The 20,639-nt window shown below is 41.1% G+C and overlaps 1 protein-coding gene across 2 annotated transcripts in view; it reads left to right on the top strand.

Moving 5' to 3' along the window:
* ELP3 (elongator acetyltransferase complex subunit 3) overlaps window positions 1–20,639 on the top strand; it is a 189,001-nt gene that overhangs the window by 113,016 nt on the left and 55,346 nt on the right. The window contains exon 16 of one of the 2 annotated variants that reach the window (XM_081345107.1): window positions 3,511–3,692. In XM_081345107.1, coding sequence (XP_081201233.1) covers window positions 3,511–3,692 — 182 coding nt within the window. Of the gene's footprint in view, window positions 1–3,510; window positions 7,870–20,639 lie in introns of those variants that run through there. The other variant, XM_081345108.1, reaches the window with a different exon arrangement.

Here is a 20,639-nt window from a genome sequence, read left to right as displayed (position 1 = left end):
TCACAAGGGAAAATAGGAGGAAAAAGAATTACTAGGTATGTTTGCCTCCTTGGATTGTTTGTAAAAAAATTATAAAGGCAGGATATAAATAAAATAAATGAGATGCTGATGACTGAACACTTTATAGGCTGAAGAACAAACCTTCCAGTATACTGTATATGCAATGGCTACTTAGGTGTATCTGCATTTACAGTTGATCAGGCAAGGAAATCACAGTCATATAGGTTAACACTACTTTTAACATAAGGTTATAATAACAGAATCTTGCAAGTGTAGATGTGCTTCCCTCCCTGCTCTTTTTCTTCATGAGAATTATGGAGGGGTTTGTCTGAGATGCTTTCTCAGATTACAGTTCTGCCCCAGAGTCAGTTTCTTTTATCTGACCATTTTCTTGGTAGCAGTTCTTCTTCCTGTTCATCAAGGTAATTTCTTCTACTTATTTACAAGGGAATATGTTAAGTATACTTAAATAAAGTGTAATTGCATTCAAGGGCCTCTGGTCATGTGGTCACAATTGGCTTCTTGACAATTTCAATACCACGCATTTGATTCAAAAACATAGTTGTGTCCTGATCATAACATTTTGTAGTTCTTAAAGCTCTTGCTATGTTGGCTGAGGCTTATAAGAGCTATGGTCTAAAATATTTAGAAAGCATCAGGTTGCTAGTTCTGACTTAAGAATTTACATCAGCTTAGTTTCAAACAATGCTCATTCAACAAGCTGAAAAGGGAGTGGGGAGATAGCTGAGAATAATAGATGACAGGACCAGCCTTGAAGAGAAAATAATAGTGTTTTGTTTATTGCCACTTGCAAGTCCCATTTAAAGTCATTTCAAAGTATAACAAGTGACGGACAGCCCATCCTAAATTGTATCATTTGCCTCTCCAAGCCTGTGGGTGGGAACCCTGTACTTACCGTAGTTATGAGTGCCAACTACCCCCAGAAGCAACCAGAAACTTGTAACAGACAGAACAATAACCAAGAAACAGAAATTGCAAAAGAGCTAAATACCAACTCCATCTTTTAACCAGGAAGAGTTTGTGGCAGTGCTATTATCGGACAATATAAGGTCACCAAGAATATAGAGCATTTGCTCACTTCCCCATCCTCCAGTATTATGTATACCAACATCTGCTAGAAATACCTTTCTGCATTCCATATAGGAGTAGCATATTCCATGTTTTAATGTATGCTAATAATTGGTAATTGTTTTGTGAATGACCAGATACTCTTCAATATTTTCATCAATGATTTAGACAAGGGGATAGAAGGGGAATTCATCAAATTTGTGGATGACATCAAGCTGGCTGGAATAGCCAGTACTCCAGAAGATAGGCTCAAGATACAGAAGGATCTTGACAGACTGGGACGCTGGGCTCTATCTAACAAAATGAAATCGGTGGCAAAAAAGTTAAGTTCTACATTTAGGCACAAAAAAACCAAATGCAGAGGTATAGAATAGGTGGTACCTGGCTCAATAGTAGTAATTGCGGAGAGGAATCTTGGAGTTCTAGCGGACAATCACTTAAATATGAGCCAGCAGTTTGCTGCAGCTGCCAAAGAAGCCAATGTAGCCCAACATAGCATTAACAGAGGTATAGAATCAAGATTATATGAAGTATTAATACCACTTTATAATGCCTTGGTAAGGCCACACTTGAAATATTACATCCAGTTTTGGTCACCTCGATATAAAAAAGATGTTTAGAAAGAGTGCAGAGAAGAACATCAAAGGTGATTAGGGGACTGGAAGAACAGTTGCAGGAATTGAGTATGTCTAGTTTAATGAAGAATGAGGAGTGATATGATAGAAATGTTCTACTATCTAAGGGGCTGCCACAAAGAAGAGGGGGTCAACATATTTTCCAAAGCATATGAAGGCAGGACAAAAGCAATGGATAGAGACAAATGAAGAAGAGAACCAACCTAGGAGAAATTTCTTGACAGTTAATTAATCAGTAGAAGAATTTGCCTCCAGAAGTGGTGGATGCTCCAACACTGGAGTTTTGTAAGAACAGTTTGGACAACCATTTGTCTGAAATGGCATAGGCTGGGTTTCCTGCTTGATTAGGGGGTTGGACTAGAAGACCTCCACGGTCCCTTCCAACTGTTATTTTGTTATTCAGTATTAATAAGCTTATTTGTACTGCCTGTGTTTCATTTCCCATTCCCCAGCATAATATTTCAAGTATCTGATAAAATAGTTCCTGATCTACCAAAAGTATTATTACTCCATCTGTTTTTCCTTTGCAACTAGGCAAATAAGAGTTTCTGTATATTGTTCCAGTTTATGTATGTAGTTATCCTACATATCAGTCAGAAGTAAAAGTGGTGATTCAATGTTCACCTTTCTTATTTTAAAAGTATGTCTTTCAGAACTTATAAATCTTATCTTTTATGTATATTTGATCTAGAATTTTCATATTTGATCTTCTGGATTGGCAAGAGAGCCTGATGTAAAAAAGGATATGATTTTCATAAAGCCCACACATTATTCAAAATAATGGAACATGTAGGCCAGCCATCTGGCAGAAAAATCTATAGCTTGCACACATCTATTTCCTTGTTTTCATTCAGCACCTTCCACCCCTCGCTGAATCACTGATTAAGAACTTTATTTTCCAGCAGCAAAATAGAAGGAGATATGCTAATGGTCTCTCTCTTGTCTCCACAAGATACATTTGAGGAAACCATATGCTCTGGGTTATAGTTCTGCACCTGGGAAAAATGCTTTAGATCAGTTTAATAATCATAAATACAAACAAAAAAATGTTTTGACTGTCAACAATATCATTATGTAGCAAATGTCACAGAATAGTCATGAACGTTTTAGTTAATCGTGTGGAAAGAGTGGTCACAGAATAAGTAAAAAGCTCTGCAGCTGAAATGGAGGGTTGGTCTAAGTCACAGATTTGCAACCCATCAAGAACCCCATTCCCTTGAATAACGTGATGGAAGTGCATTGAGGAGGGAACCTCTCCGGTACCCAAATTTTCCTCTTCATAACATCTCAGCAGATAAAGGACAGATGACTCTTATCAATAATTTGAGTTTATGTAAGGTTTTTAAAAATTAATCCTGAATGAAATTAGCCCAAGAGCTGCAAGTTTTCCCGTCTGAGGGAATCAATGGAAGAACATGCTACTCTAAAACAGCATGCCTGGCTGAGGAATTCTGGGAGTTGAAGTCCACAAGTCTTAAAGCAGCCAAGGTTGGGGACCTCTGCTCTAAAAAGAAGAGGGTCCCTGTAACATGGGAACTGGGGATGAATAAGCCGAGGACAGAAGCATGAGGCAAGATGAAGCAAGCTTATTTGGTGTCGTGTGCAGACAGATATGAAGACATTCAGATGCTGTATTATTTCAAAGTAAACATACTTCGCTGCTGATAATAGATGTAATAGGGGTAATTTGAAATAAGTTTCAAAGCATCTTCCAGTAAGACTGGCTATTGGCATATTCTTCTCCATAAGTTGTTTCTTGACTGAGTCTTTCTGTTTTTCCTTGCAGGTGTGGGTACCAGAGATTACTACAGGAAGATGGGCTATGGACTAGAAGGGCCCTATATGGTGAAAAGACTGGACTGACATTTAGTGAAGAATTGCTGAGGCTTTACATTTGTCCATTAAGGCCAGAGCAGAATGGAGATGCCATGGCCCTACTTCAAACATTGTCTGAACTAGCAGAACAAGGTCCATTTAGATCACTTGATATCAAAGAGACATTTCTCTTGAGTGTCACATTCAAATCCATCTAATGAATTTTGTTGGCCTTTCCATAACAAGCAAAGAAAAGGGTTGATTATCGTTTACAAATGGGTAACAGCCTGGAAACCTTCAGGGTTTCAGACCTATGGCGTCATAAGGTGTCTGCAACATAGACTGCTTTTATATCAGCTGCAGCTATTTTTAACAAATAGCATTGGGCTTTCTTTTGGTTTAGTCTAATGTTAAGTGACAATTGGCTCTTGTGCAAAATTAAACTTGCCACTTTTAGTATCTGCAGTGTTAGCCTGACCTTCAGTTGTTTACTTGATACTCTCAAAGTATATCTGGCTTTATAGATAAAGTTTATACTCCTAGTTGCAGATACACGAGAAAAGGCAACATCCCTTCTACAAAGTAAAATTGCTCCTGCCAATTAAACACAGATTTTGAATTCACTGCTTATTTTGGCATCTGCCACCACTCTGGTATCTACGCACTAGTGTGGTTCACAAACGTTTAAGTCCACCATGCTGCATTAAACTATAGAGTCATTAAACTGTATTTAAAATCCAGTGGAGGGAATAATAGATAAATGAACAGTCTATTAGCCTCTAGACAAGATGAGCAGCATAAAAATCAAATAAATATTAAAAAATCTTTTCAGAATCAAGGTGGATTTATCTTAATGAGGAGAAATTACTGTAAACTATTCAAAAATTCAACTTTGAGTCAATATTCTAAAATATGTCAGATTTTCACTGCTTTGGCTTTGCTTTGGTTAGGATAAGATTCTCCCTCAAAATAATTGCATGGAGAGTTTGAGTTTAGTCCTTGGCAGTATATTTAATCTGAAAGACAGGTCAATGGACTGGGAAAGGCCTCTCTGTTAAGACCTTGGAGGTCACCATGATATTGCAAGCAACATTTCTACCATCCTGTTGTCCTCCAGTTATGATGCAGTCATATCTCCCAGAATTCCTGTGGAATATCTGGTTGGGAAGGTTGATGGACCAAAGATCTAACTCCCTCTCAGAAACCATCAGATGTGTCCATAGCCTGCCATATGTGTGGGTACCTGGCCCTGGAACAAGTTTCTTTTAGGGACTCAAGTATCTCCACTAGGATCTTTCCAATAACTCCAGTAAATTGAGTTTATTGTACATTTACTCAATAAATTGAGTAAAAATACTAGGGTCATTAGAAGAACTTCAGTGGAGATACTTGAGTCCCTGAAAGAAACTGACTTGCATTTCCCCTACTTCTTGCTTCTCCAGAGCTAACACCTTCCTGATTTATTTCTAATTTCTTGATAAAGAAAAAGGCTTTATCTGCAGCGTAATTGATATGGGGCTTTGACCTGTTTGCCATTGAGGAGTCAGCCGAGAGGAAAGCATCCTTTTCCTTCCCTACAGAATGTCGAGGTTGCCATTTGGTTCAAGGCAGTGGAGTGAGGCCATGCGTTGGGAGTAGGTGAGCAAAGATGAGGCATTTCCTCACAGTCTCACCCAGCAGTTCCTTAAAGGGTTTGATCATGTTGCCAAATATAAATTTTAAAAAGCTCCCATTTTCATCACTGTCACCACTAATGAATTTTTTTTGTTTTTCTGGGGTTGGGGAAAGAAAAGGAAAGGAGACAGTACAAATTTCAGCTGTAGTGTCAAGAAGAGCACATTAACCTGGTCATGAAGTCACCAGGAATCAAGTTGGATTCAAAGGAAGTTTGAAGTGAAGGACCTATCTCAGTCAAAGCCAGAGATAGCATTTTGGTAGGGAGCTTGTATGATGAATGATGTGTGTGCTCCTCTCTGTGCTTATGGAACAAGACAGGATCCCTTACAGCAGAGTTCCACAACCTTTAAGATCTATGGACTTTAACTCCCAGAATTCAGAGAGTTGAAATCGACAGATCTTAAAGTCCCCAAGGTTGAGAAACACTGCCTTAAGATAAAACATCCAATAGAGAACCCAAATCTTGATTCTGTGCCTAAACAAAGTGAAAATCCCCAAATTCCCTTGTTTAAGTTCAACTGATACAACTTTCAGTTGTGACCATTTTGCAAATGTGGAAGTGGTGGACACGGAGTTAAATTTCTTATAAACCACATGAAAAAATCAGAGATATTTGAAACTATGTGAGCAAAGGTTGCTGAGTAAACTTTGCAGCAGTGAGAGGGAAGATCTTTGCATTTAATCAATTTGCATTTGATAAAATACCAATATTGATACAGATTTTCTCTATGAGTAGCCAAAATCTTGAATGAATTATGTAAAATTAGAGGTCTGGAGGCTAAAACATCTAAGGAACAGCTGCTGGAACTGGGTATGTCTAGTTTAACGAAGAGAAGGGTGAGGGGGGACATGATAGCAGTGTTCCAATATCTCAGGGGCTGCCACAAAGAAGAGGGAGTCAAGCTATTCTCCAAAGCACCTGAAAGCAGGACAAGAAGCAACGGATGGAAACTAGTCAAGGAGAGAAGCAACCTAGAACTAAGGAGAAACTTCCTGACAGTTGGAACAATTAACCAGTGGAACAACCTGCCTCCAGAAGCTGTGAATGCTCCAACACTGGAAGTATTTAAGAAGAGACTGGACAGCCATTTGTCTGAAAAGGTATAGGATTTCCTGCCTGAGCAGGGGGTTGGACTAGATGACCTCCAAGGCCCCTTCCAACTTTACTATTATGATTATGATTAAATGAACAATCATTCAAGTGCTTTAAAATTCCATAAATTATACTGGATGGAATTTGGTCTTTCTTAAATCCAGACCAAAATGTATTGAGTTAAATGTTGAGCTTGAAAGCACAATACAAATATCTTTGCTACAAAGTTGTAGTTGCCTGCAGAATTATTTTAGCTAATAAGGATTTAAAGAATTGCCATGACTACATGCAAATCCTGAAATTCTTATAATCCTACTTCAAACCACTGTCTGCAGTGGCAAACAATTAATGCCTTTCTCTTCCCAGCTATCCATAAAAGAACCCCAGTAGGAAGCAGAAGCTTCAGTAGGACCAACAAAGATTGGAGAAAATTAAAGCATGCCTGAACCAGCCAAATAGCTCTCAACTTTTCAAAATACCAGCAATGACTAGTCTTCTTCTGTCAGCCTTGGAGCAAGGCACAGGGCACCTGCTTGTGTAATTTAAAGCGCCACCTGCCAGGTTTCATAAAAAGCTGCAACAAGAAGTGTTTTCTTCTAGCTGTGTATGATTTGCCTCACAGGGCTGAGAATGAAACAATTCATGATTTGCTACTTGTTACAATTTCTGCTTTTTTTTCTGTGCTAAAGCCCGGTAGTCTATAATATCCAGTCAAGATAATGGCCTTTCAACCTGGACCTTAATTTTAAAAAGAAAGAGGTTCAGAACTGAGTGCGTAGTGTAGAGCAAGAAATGATTAGCACAATTCAGAAAAGGGGCTAGACCAGATGCCAAGGTTATGAAAATTCAGTTCCTCCAGGTAGGTGTGGAGCCTGCCAGGCCAAAAAGTCTTGGGATGCTGCTGTTTTTTAATTAAATGCTTGGCGTGTCTTCCTTTGTACAATGCCTGCCCCATATTGTTTATTTATGTTATACATTTATGTACCGTTCTGTTTCCAGGTCTCCTTTCCTGAAGAAAGATAGTTCTGCCAGGGTCATACTTCTCTAAGGGGTCAGGATGGGGACTATACGGACAGAGCAGATACCTAAGGTCTATCCTCCCACAGATCATAAATAAGAAAAAGAAGAGCTTTAGGATATCATCATCCTACAGCTTCCTATTGTTCTTACTCTCCCCCTTCCTACATTTTAAGGCAGAGATGTCAAACTCACAACATCACGTGAAGTCGGAACTTTTTCCCCATTGCTGGCAATGCAGTGGGCGTGGTTTCCTTGTGATGCATCTGGTCTGCGGGCCGGCACTTTGACACCCCTGTTTTAAGGCATTACATGCACACTTCCAGGACTGTCCTGTAGTTGTATGTAATGGGCTGATAAGGTCTTGGCTTTAGTTAATTATGTCCTCCTGAAGCTTGAAAGGGGCAACTGGTTCCAGTTACAGTTGCAAGGAAAAGTATGTGAACCCTTTGGGATTACATGGAGTTTTGCATGAATTGGCCATAAAATGCGCTCTAAACGTCATGGAAGTCACAACAATAGAAAAGTACAGTCTGCTTAAAATAATACTACACAAACATTAGCTGTTGTCATGTTTTAATTGAACATAAGATGGAAACATTCACAGGGCAGGGTGGAAAAAGTATGTGAACCTTTGGACTTAATAACTGGTTGACCCTCCTTTGGCAGCAATAACCTCAACCAAACGTTTCCTGTAGTTGCAGATCAGACTTGCACAACGATCTGGAGTAATTTTGGACCACTCCTCTGCACAAAACTGTTTCAGTGTATCAATATTCTTGGGATGTCTGGTGTGAATCGCTCTCTTAAGGTCATGCCACAGCATTTCAATTGGGCTGAGGTCAGGACTCTGACTGGGCCACTCCAGAAGGCGTATTCTGTTCTGTTGAAGCCATTGTTTTGTTGAATTACTTGTATGCTTTGGGTCATTGTCCTGTTGCATCACCCATCCTCTGCGGAACTTCAGTTGGCAGACAGATGGTCGTACGTTTTCCTGCAAAATGTCCTGATAAACTCTGGAATTCATTTTCCCATCAATGAGAACAATCCGTCCAGGCCCTGAGGCAGCAAAGCAGCCCCAAACCATGATGCTCTCTCCGCCATGTTTTACAGTGGGGATGAGGTTTTGATGTTGGTGTGCTGTGCCTTTTTTTCTCCACACATAGTGTTGTGTGTTTTTCCCAAACAACTCAATTTTGGTTTCATCTGTCCACAGTATATTTTGCCAGTAGTGCTGTGGAACATCCAGGTGCTCTTTTGCAAACTTCAAACGTGCTGCAATATTTTTTTTTGGACAGCAATGGCTTCTTCCGTGGTGTCCTCCCATGTGCTCCATTCTTGTTTAATGTTTTCCTTATTGTAGATGTGTCAACAAAAATGTTAGCATGTGCCAGAGATTTCTGTAGGTCTTTAGCTGACACTCTAGGATTCTTCTTTACCTCATTAAGCATTATGCGCTGTGCTCTTGCAGTCATTTTTACAGGACGACCACACCTAGGGAGAATAGCAACAGTGCTAAACTTTCTCCATTTGTAGACAGTCTGTCTTACCGTGGACACATGAACATCAAGGCTTTTGGAGATACTTTTGTAACCCTTTCCAGCCTCATGCAAGTCAACAATTCTTGATCGTAGGTCTTCTGAGAGCTCTTTTCTGCGAGGCATGGTTCACATCAGACAGTGCTTCTTGAGACCAGTAAACCCAAAACAGGTGTGTGTTTTTAAAGGGCAGGACAGCTGTCAGCAACACATCCAATATCATCACACTGGTTGGAGTCAAGGTTGGCTCACTCCTGGCTCCAATTAGCTCTTGGAGAAGTAAGTCATTAGGCTAGGGGTTCACATACTTTTTCCACCCTGCACTGTGAATGTTTCCATCTTATGTTCTATTAAAACATGACAACAGCTAATGTTTGTGTAGTATTATTTTAAGCAGTATTATTTTAAGCAATGTACGGAGCAAATCACTTGGTACATTGAGAACTCACACTGTAAATTCAATGCTAGTATTTACAGGAAGCTGAACAGGTTGCTATAAAAACTCAAGTCACAGCTGAGAAGCAGGACAGAAATGCATGTTTTCCCCCTCTGAATCCATGGGTATCTCATCAGCCTATCAGAGGTACCCCAGCCATGAAGCTAAAGCACTCCCCCATTCCCTGCCTTTACTTTCCAGAAAAGCAGGAAGGATCCCTTCTGAGATGCTCCTGCATTTCACTTTCCTACTTTGGACTTGGATATTTCTTATCAGATCTTTGTCTAGGCCAGGGGTAGGCAACCTCGGCTCTTTTATGACTCATGGACTTCAGCTCCCAGGAATTCTGGGAGTTGAAGTCCATGAGTCATAAAAGAGCCGAGGTTGCCTATCCCTGGTCTAGGCTGTGAATCTTCCTCCTGTCTCCCAAGATTATTATAGCCCATTACAGCACCGTACTGGCATCTTGAATAGTAATCATTAGCTAATAGTCCTTCCTGCTATAAAATGGAATACAGTAATCAGTCATTGTTAGAAACAAAATCAGATCCTGTACAACAGTTCTTAGAGAATGTCAGAATGAAAGGAACCACAAGGACGAGCTAGTGCTGCATTGTGTAGGAAAACCAATTAAACCATTCACAAGAACCAAATCCAAGCAGGAATGGCTCCCCTCTATTCAGCACTTTACAAAGGAAGGCTGGTTTCAAATATTTGGAATATGGCATCCAGCATTTAGTTAGAAACCAGTAACAATTTTTGATGCTTAAGGTAAAATGCAGATAGCTTAACTGCGGTTAGCAATTCAAGACACAATCAGAAAGGAGGGGGAGGAGGTGTTGGGGGAAAAAAAAAGTCTTCACAATGCCTTTAATTAAAATTTAATAATTATTTTTCTTATTTGCCTGTATTTTACCATTTTAATAATAAAATATCAAGTTAAAAATACGATAGGTGTCTTACTGGGCTCTTCTTAAAAATGTCCAGATTTGGTAAAGTAGCTTCTTTATACCATAGATAAAGTAGATTATTCCACTCTTACACTGATCTTACTGTCAGGACTTTTTTCTTCTTATTATTTTTGAGCACAGCTTAACTAAATGAAACAAAAGAGCTCTCTCCCCTGATCCTGCTATGTCTTCTTGATGAATGTAAGCCTGACATGTTTAGACAAGAAGCTGACTGGATTACACAGCTCTGTCTTTGGGAATTTCGTCCTTAAATTGGCTTATGTGATCAACCAAAGAAGAGTAAATGTTTTTTTGCCTCCTCTTGTTTTCCCTAAATGCAACTGAAAATGGTAGAATCATTATTTGTACAGGTGTTTTAAATTCAAGCGTTGATGGACAAAGACGTTAAATCCCATTTAACCTATTTTAATATCTGTGCTGGCTCTATCCTTCTCCTTATACTGTAAAAAGGGAGAGAAATGTAAATTTGCTTCCGTTAAACAGTTTGCACAAACACTCAGAAGAATAATTGGGGAAGTTTGCTTTGCCAATTGCTTGACCCAGAGAGGAGTGTTTTTTGGCAGATGAAGTGACTGATCTCTCTTGGAAATGGTTAAGGATGCACAGGAGCTCTTATCTCAAAGCAGCAGGTGCTGAATGAATTATCCTTTTTTAATAACACTGCAGAGTGTTAAATGCTCTTTGTGGGTCCCTGTAAGTAAACGTGCACACATATGTGTTTTGTTCTCTGAGAATAGTCACCTTTCTCTTTAATATCTTGTACAATTGCTGGCCAAACATTTAAAAATAGCATTGCTTCCAGATTTGCAGTTACTCCTTTGGAATGTAGGTATCTGCTCTTCTTTATGTAACTAGGAAAAAAAAACATTTAGATGCTTGAGGCTATAGTTCCAACATCAGCCATGCTGGATGGAGACAATAGATGCTGTAAGCTATATTAATAATCCTTTACTGTTTCATTTTTCTCAAAAATCTGTACACAAAGTGCATGCATCATATGAAAAAGATCTCTGTCCATTCAGAAGTGAGCCTTATTAAATTAATGGGACTTAGTTCCAGGTAGGTTTACGTAAGCACAGTTCTGCTTGCTTCAATTAACGTCAGATCTGTTTTATTAGTGACCATTAGGAGACTATGGTTTGCCAGCTATCCCTACAGAGCATGAGGTGGAGTAACTAGAATGCAAGACTCAAACACCATTTAATTTCACAGTCACTCTTTGTTGCCTAATCCAGTTTATTAGATTTTTATAACAAAATGACAGTCAATATAATTAAAGTGGAATGATTCTACTGCTTGAGAAAACTGGAATGGCCTTTGTTTGTAAGTTAGCCTATTTCAATCACCTTTGCCCAAAGAATGAATTATAGAGCTGTGGTGGCGAACCTATGGCACACGTGCCAGACTGGGCACACAGCCCTTTCTGTCGGCATGCACACCAGAGGGACACTCCCCTCCCCCTCTCCACATGCACCGGACTTGTGGGAACTGGAGAGGGCAGGGAAACAGCTATGAGAGCAGGGTGGGGAGAGGGAACCTATAAAAGCAGGTTTGGGCGGGAGTGCAGCGAGAACGCGAGTGAGCGAGCAGACGGCCTTTGGAAGCAATGGTGGGTGTGAGTTTGGAGAAGACAAGTAGGACGCGGTTTTCGTTTGTGCTTTGCAGAAGACTAGTGGGGGAAGGAAGACACATAAGTTTGGACTTTGGAGAAAGGCAGCGAGAAAGAGGAAGGAAGAAAGGAAAGGAAGAAACAAAGAAAGGAAGGCTGGGCCCACCAGCGCCGCTGGGCAGATGTGCAGCCAAGCCTGCCCAGGTGACGCCCAAGCCAGCCAGCCCTTTGGTGGGGGGAGGGAGGAGAGCGGCTATCCCCAAGCACATCTGCCTCCCTTCAGGCTCCCTCAGCCTCTCCCCCCCTCCAAGCTGGAGCTGGTCAGATTCCCTCCTTGGGTAGCACTATGCTCATCCCTGGCCAGCCCTCCTTGATCCTCTTCCTCCTTCTGCGGGTGGACCGTGGCTTACCAAGCCAGGCAGTGCCTCTCCCCACATGCATCCTCTTCTGCCGCAGATGCCACGGCTCTGCTTGCCTGGAAGGGCAGGGGCGCATTCGTGCATGGGGATGCATGTGGGGCTGCTGCTTCACATGCCATGCCAGGGCTGGGCTGGACTGGGCATGGAGCCTCTGCTTCTTCCCCTGCGGACATTGGGAGCATCCACCCCACCTAAACCTCATCCCAGGACAGCTGTTGATGTCCCGCGCTCTACAGCCTGTTGCTGGCAAGCTGGGCGCACCAAGCTCGGGCCTTGAGCAGATGGAGGCCAGAGGGGAGCGGGAGCCATGGCTGCTCAGCTCCTCGCCTCACGACACATGCGGGGAGTAAGCCGCGGTCCTCCTGCAGAAGGAGGAGGAGGATGGAGGAGGAGGGCTGGCCAGGGATGGGCGTAGCACTGCCCAAGGGGGGAATTTGACCAACCCCAGCCTAGAGGGGGAGGAGCTGAGGGAGCCCAAAAGGAGGCGGGCTGGGTGCTCCTGATGTCCGCGGGGGAAGAAGCGGCGAGGACGCTCCGCGCTCAGTCCACGCCAACCCAGCCCCAGCATGGCACGGAAAGCAAGGCAGCAGCCCCATGTACGTCCCCATGTGCGAGTGCGCCCCCACCCAGCCAGGCAAGTGGAGCCATGGCATTTGCGGCAGAAGAGTGCAGGCGGGCAGCTGAAGGCACGAGGAGCCCCAATCCCAGCACAGCTCCTCCCCACTCTCCTCCCCTCCCTCAGAAGAGCTGCAGGGCAAAGGAGCCTCCCCCCATGCCCCCCCCGGAAGAAAACCATCATGAGACACTCTTCTGTTTTATTCCTTATCGCTTTTGGGAGTTTTCATCCTGCTTTCGTGAGATGGCAGTGTTTGGGAGGGGGTGTAGCTGCCCCCCCCAAGCCATCAGCTGAGCAAGACGCCCTCCTGCCCACTGCCCCACCCACCAGAACCCCCCTGGATCTCCCCCAACCCTGCCTGGCCCCCACAGGCATCCCTCCCCAGGAGCAACATCCAGCATGACCACCGTAGCCATGCCTACCTAGCGGGCCAGGCCCACCAGGCACCCAGTGATACATAAGTGGGTTTTGGGTTGCAGTTTGGGCATTCAGTCTCTAAAAGGTTTGCCACCACTGTTATAGAGGCTAGTAACCAAATAGTCTCTCAGAAATTATTTTCTGACTGGAATTGGACACTTTTGGCTATTTCAATGGATCTGGAAACTTCCAAACTCTCTTATCAAAAGATTTTGGAGAGGATGGAAAATTAGCCAAAAAAGGAAAAAAAGGAAGCTGGATAAATTCTAGAAGGCAATATTTTCTATGAGGAATTTGACCCATTTTCAGAATAAGCTTGAAATCATCAAGCAAGCAACCCTTGACAGTTAGAAAGGTTTTCAATAAATCAAACAATCTAAAAGAAAATTAGAGAGCCCGTCCTTTAATTATTTCCCTCTGCAGAAGTGGACTGAGTGCCCAGAAAATCACTAGGAGTGTGTGTTGTTAACCATATAGAAAATACACACAGTTGGTCAGGGGGCAGGACTATAATAATTCTGGGGAAAAGTTGCCCTGGTCTGTTGATATGGAGAAATTTCGACAGATTTGTGATCTGGCTTTTGATAGGGCCAAATTGTCCCTTAGGCAATATTGTATAATACTAAGCCACAAAAAGTGGCTTGCAATTTCATTTTGTCCCTGTGGAAGTTAATGTTGACATTATAGTACAGGTAGTCCTCATTAAGTGACTTCCTCATTTGGTGACCATTCACAGTTTTGACAGTGATGAAAAAGCAACTGTAAGATCAATCCTCATATCATCAATATTTGAAATTATCAACAATTGATTTTTTTGTAAATTAAGATGGCCAAAAATTATTAAACATCTTTGGAAAACCAATACTTATGATTTATTACAGCAATATATTGCTGATACATATATTGTCAGCAAATCTTTAAAAAATGTACAAGGAAGAGGACTTTCAAACAATCAAGTCACTATTTTTGTGAGTTTGTTTATTTATCTGATTCATATCCTATCTTTTTCCACAGGAGCTCAAAGCAATGTATGTAGTTTTTCCCCACCAAAATGTTGTTCAGCTTTTAAAATTCATTCTAAGTTGTTGAATTGTTTTATTTTATTAAATGTCCAGACCATTCTGTACACTCAGGCGCACATACACCTGTCTATCTCCTTGTATATCATGATGTAGAAAGACTATCATATTACTTATGTACTACTATATACCTACACCATAGTTATATTAAAACATCTATAATCATTTAAGAGTTAGCTGTTGATTTATTTATAGAGTTGCTCAATCAACAGATCAAAACAACACATCATCATCAAAGATGTTACAGTATAATGAAATATATTATGTCAGAGTGAAATTGGTACAAGCAGATATAATCAAAAAGCAATCAAGGTAGGTTAGATAAGCTATTCTAAGAGTTTGGAATTATTATAAAACATGGTTTTCTAGGAAGATGCTTCTCTGTCCCTTCAGGAAGCATTTTTCAGAAAAGAAATGGTGGCAAAGCCAGACTGGTGGACCTATGGTAAAATAATATTTTTCAATCTTGGTGATCCTATCCTCAAGTTTAAGGAGGAGTTAGGATCAGAACGACATGTCTGCCATTGGCTTACATATTTACAATTGAAAGAAAGATTTAAATTAGACAAAAAGAGTTATGGGTTTGAATTGGAAATTCTACTGTGGTAGAGATTAACGTATTGCTAAGGTCTATAAAACATTATTGAATTTGAATTTGGAAAGTGAATATATAAAGCATTGTATGATTCAGTGGGCAAGAAACTTTGGATATAATGTAAAGCTTGAACAATGGGAAAATTTGTGGATGAAAGTTTTAAATTTACATTAATTACAATTTAAAAGAAATTTTTTAAAAAGATGTATCATTGGCATTTAACATCAGATAAGTTATCAAGAATGTATAAAGGTACTTCACATGAATGTGGAAAATACAAATGTAAATAAGGGACTCTTTATCATTTGTGGTGGACATATGATAAAGCAAGGAAATATTGGAGTAGGATTCATATTCTAATACAGAAGATTCTTAAAGTGAATATAAAGATAAAACCAGAAACTTTTCTTTTGGGTTTAATGGAAAAAGACTTGGAATTTATTTTATTTTTTTGAACTTTGATGTTAAATATGTTGATTGCAGCAAGATCACTATAGGCACAAAAATGGAAGGACATTTCGATCCCCAGAATGGATGAATGGCTAGAAAAGTTGATGGAGTTAGCAGAGATGGTTAAATTGACTGCTTCTACTTGGAAAATGCTTATGGACTTTGTGCTTGAAGTGGAAAAAAAAGAAATTTGATTTTAGGTTTTACCGATTAGATAGATTTGTTGATATAGAAATGTCTAGTTTATACTATTATGTAAAAATAAAAAGCTGAGGTTCTACTGCACCAAAGGGAATCAGAAGTCAACACCTTTTTTTTTCTTTTCCCCTTCTTTTATACACTCTTTCCTTCCCTTTCCCCTCCCCTATTTTTCCTATTATTTGTTTTTGTGTTTTTGTATTTTATATTATAAACTAATTAAAAAGGACAATTTGAGGAGTTACTAGCAGTAACTCCACAACAACAAAAACAATTAAGGTAGGCACAAAACCTCCTAAGCCAATTCTTGGGAGCAAAGCCAGGTCTCTGAAAAAGCAGGTATAATTGGGGCCATCCAAATCTCACAGGGACTGCTGTTCTATAAAACGGGGATGTTGACAGAGAAGCATATCTGTGGGATCTCATCTGATGTCAACGCATAAGTGATGGGACTTGGAACCCATGCACTCTTCTGCCAAGGGCAGAAATAATTACAGAAAAGAGGTCCTGTAGAAACAAGGCTCTGGACCAGTAAGTGCTTTATAGGCCACAACCAGTGCTTTCAATTGCCCCCCTGGAAGACTACTGGTAACCAGTGCAGCTCATGAAACAGAACCAGTGGCGTAGCGTGGGTTGTCAGCACCCGGGGCAAGGCAATTTGCACCCCCTAACTCATGGATTTTAGCACCGCACCGCACGCCTGGCACCCCCCCTCCACAGTGGGCGGCGACCCGGCGGCTCGGCTTGGATTCGCACAGCCAGCACTGCAGTGAGAGAGTGAGTGAGCCAGGCAGGGGCAGAGAGCTGCGAGTGCGAGCGCGCCCCCCCCGGATGTTGCACCCGGTGCGGCCGGCCCCCCCCTGCACCCCCCACGCTACGCCACTGAACAGAACTGCTATATAGCTATGGCTAGGTGCACCCATAACTACTCATGCTGCTGCATTGTGGACCTGCAGTAGCCTTCAGGGATATGTATGCTCATGTAGAGTCCATTCCAGTAATAAGGTCCTGAGAAGGACTGTCCAGGAATAAGTGCAGTTGGTGATCCAGATTGATTTGGTCAAAGTCCATCTGCTCTTTAAGACATCTGTCTAGGAAGATATCCAAACTCTGCATGATTCTGCCTGGATAGTGTGATGCGATCCAGAACCAAAAGAGGAAACTGACTGGATCCAGGTGGCTCCAGATTTCATAATTACCACAATAATTTTCTGACTTGTTGGCTAATCTGATCTAGAAGCTGATTCTCCATCCATTCTCTTTTGCAATAAGTTCTGAACATGTGCTGAAATCCAAGATCTTAATAAATTATAACTCAGTAATTTAGCCAGGCTGACAATAATGATCAAATTTGGAATTATTGCTGTGATTTTGTGTGTAACCTTTTTTAAAAGAAAGAAGGAAAGAAGGTAGATTTAGCTTCATTGACTTAAAAAGGAAATTTTTAACTAAAAAAAATCATGACTTTCCTGTGTGCAAGTCCTAGACTTACAATAGTTCATTTAATGACCCTTTGAAATTACAACAGCACTGAAAAAAGCAACCATTTTTCATACATGACTGTTGTAGTGTCCCTATGGTCATGTGATCAAAATTCAGATGCTTGACAACTGATTCATATTTATGATGATTGCAATATCCTAGGGTCGTGTGATCACCTTTTGCAACCTTCTAACAAGCAAAGTCAATGGGGAAGCCAGATTCACTTAAAAACCGTGTTACTACCTTAACAACTGCAGCGATTCATTTAACAACTGAGGCAAGAAAGGTTGCAAAGCAGGGCAAAATTCACTTAAGAACTGTCTCTCTTAGTAACAGAAATTTTGGGCTCACTTGTGTTCATAAATCAAGGACTACCTGTATGCACAATTCTGAAGCTAGCATTTGTGTTCCAGAATTGGCATAAGATACAAATCTTAAACAAATAACTCCTGTGTTGCTGGCTTGGGACAGAAAGTTGCAAAGTATCTTCCCCCATATTTTTCACACAGTGTGCTGAATGCAGAAGTGCAGAACATGTCAGAAAGTTCAGTCTAATTGACGGCAACCAATTGTAATTACTTTTCTGATGGAGCTCTTGGAAAACCTCTACCAGGGAGGTTTTAAATTATCCCCTTCCCATTTCACAACACCTTTCAATGGACAAAAGTGAGGATTATAAAACACTCAGCCGTTCTATCCAAAGCTTGCATTCAAAACTGACTTTAATTTTTAAAAATAAAAGTAAGCTTGCTCATTTCAAAATTTCTCTGGGGGGAATAGGCGTATCTTGAATCAGAAATGTCAGACAGTTCATTGATTCAGACAGTTCATTGACTCTCTCTGTTAGCTGCATTTTGTGGTGAGTGAAAGGCTAATACCTGTTGGCTGAGAGCTAGTTAAACAACCGTTTAAACAACAAAGCAGGTTAAAATATAGTGCCCCATTTATAATGTCTGGGAAGTGTGGATGCTTTGGCCCTGGGCCCAAAAGTCTGGCATTGGAGTTACATCCAAACTCCTGTCACAAGTCAAAGTGCCACAATTTACACTTATTTCAACCAAATGTACTTTCCTTTGAAACAATTTCCTGTAAGAACCACTTAACTAGGACTCAAATAATTTAGTATAATAGGTATGCACCAGCAGCTTGAACAGGGCTCAGAAGTGAATTAAGAATCAACTGAACTCTTTTAGAATTGATAAAAGAGAGTCCGCCTGCTATACCAATTAAAACAGCTATCATTAGTGCATTGTTATTGATGCGGTGGCTCAGTGGGTTAGGACGCTGAGCTTGTCGATCAGAAAGTCGGCAGTTTGGCGGGTTGAATCTCGAGTGCCGCATAGCAGAGTGAGCTCCTGTTACTCATCCCAGCTTCTGCCAACCTAGCAGTTGGAAAGCATGTAAAAATGCAAGTAGAAAAATAGGGACCACTACGGTGGGAAGGTAACAGTGTTCCATGCGCCTTTGGCGTCTAGTCATGCCGGCCACATGACCATGGAGATGTCCTCGGACAAGCGCTGGCTCTTCGTCTTTGAAACGGAGATGAGCACCAGCCCCTAGAGTTGGAAACGACTAGCACGCATGTGCAGGGGAACCTTTACCTTTACCTTTATTGCTGCTCTTATTATATAAGCCCTTTTAATTAATTAAGCCACTGTGCTACAAAGTAAAATCCAGTCTCTAGCCTCACCTTTCTGAGTGTGCTTGTATTGCAGGTAGTCCTCAAGCTACAATGGCAATGGGGAGTCTGTCACTAAGTGATGTGGTTGTAAAGTCATCACATAACCATGCAACACTTGGCATTCACCAGAGGAGCTATTTTACAAGAACACACTAACAGACTCTCCAAACGTCCTTCTCTAAAATATTATTTATATTATTTAAATTTATATACTACCTGACTCCCAGAAATTCTGGGCCGTTTCCAAATGAGCCTTGGTGGAGCAGTGGGCTAATGCCTCCTTAAGTAACACCAGCTGCCTGCAATTAGTGCAGGTTCGAGTCCCACCAGGCTCAAGGTTGACTCAGCCTTCCATCCTTCCGAGGTAGGTAAAATGAGGACCCAGATTGTTGGAGGCAATTAAGCTGACTTTGTAATAATGCCGCTTGGGGTGTGTGTGAAAGCCCTAATAAGCAGGCATATACATAGAATGAAGGCTATTGCTAAGCACATTGATTTGTGCTTTAGATTGTAAGACGCCCTGAGTCTTCGGAGAAGGGCGGGATGTAAATGGGATTAAAAAAATGATTGGGGGGGGAAACTCATCCAAAACAAAATAATGGTAGAGCTGGAAGAATAACAAACTGAGCGGAAACTAAAGAAAACAAGCTAGGCTAAAAGGCGACTTCAGTTATCCTCACCAAAAGCCCGGGTGAAAATTGCCTATCCTTTTGAGCTCAGTCTTAAAGACCTGCAGTGATGGATTAACCATTACCTCCTGAGGCACTCAGTTGCATTTTCAGATTAATGGGATGCTTATTACTGCTTCTAATTAGAAAACAGCAGCCCTGCTCCTCCCCATCCCTCAGCCCTGGCAACTATTCAGTATATGGCTAATTTGAGCATGCTGCTACACTATTCTGGTTTGAAATTCCACATTCAACAGGAGCAACTACAATTAAGTGATGCAGAAATGAAGGATGTTATGTTGCGTAATTTTGAGAGCAAAATTTTTGGACTCTCAGGATAAAGTAGTACAGAACATGAAATGGAGTTCTGCTCTATCTGCCTCTGTAACATTACGAGACAGTGTAATAGGCACTGTACAATATGTGGGAATTTACCATCTAACCCCAACAGAGATCCAGCTTCTAAAGGCTAGCTCAACATGGTATGTCTCATTTCTAGTGAATAACAGAAGGCAACTGAGGCATGTCACTGAGATGGGACTCCATTGCCCCTGTTTTCTTTATTAGGCATTTGAAATGCAGGCTGAGTCTGAAATTCCATTCCACATTTACAAACCCACTCACTCATCTGTAGAGACTACAGAGACTTTCAAGGAACGTCACCTTCAGAGTCATGTGTACGTCCTCTTTTCCAGAATCATTTCCATAATTCTGTGTCAGGGTTAGCAATGATCCCTTGCTCAGCTAAATGGGAGACCTTCACACAGAGCAACTCCCCTGTGACTTCCTGCTTTCCTTTCCAAAATCAAGGTGGAGCTGTTTCTCATCTAGCTCTGTGACGATACAGCCGGAAAGTCATGGTGCCTTAGGAGCTGCTGAAGAGTAAAAGATTGGGGCCAGCAACAAAGGAACAGCAAAATGCTAGAGGCAGTGTTTTAAAAGAAAAACAACTTCCTACATTTGATTTTATAATTGATGTTGAAGATCCTGACCAACCAGGTCCTGGCCAACCAGGTCCTAAGCATCAGGAAAATATCAAGAAAATATTATTCCTATTTTTATGGAATAACATTAATTTATATCCTGCACTTTACTTGCCCATTAAAGCAAGAATTGCCGAGGGCTTCCTAAGACAGAATGGAAATGCCTGTAAC

Source organism: Vipera berus, assembly GCF_964194415.1.
Source record: "Vipera berus genome assembly, chromosome: 1".
Lineage (NCBI taxonomy): Eukaryota > Metazoa > Chordata > Lepidosauria > Squamata > Viperidae > Vipera > Vipera berus.
The sequence above is the reverse complement of the archived record's forward strand: the minus strand, read 5'-3'. Positions and strand labels throughout refer to the sequence as shown.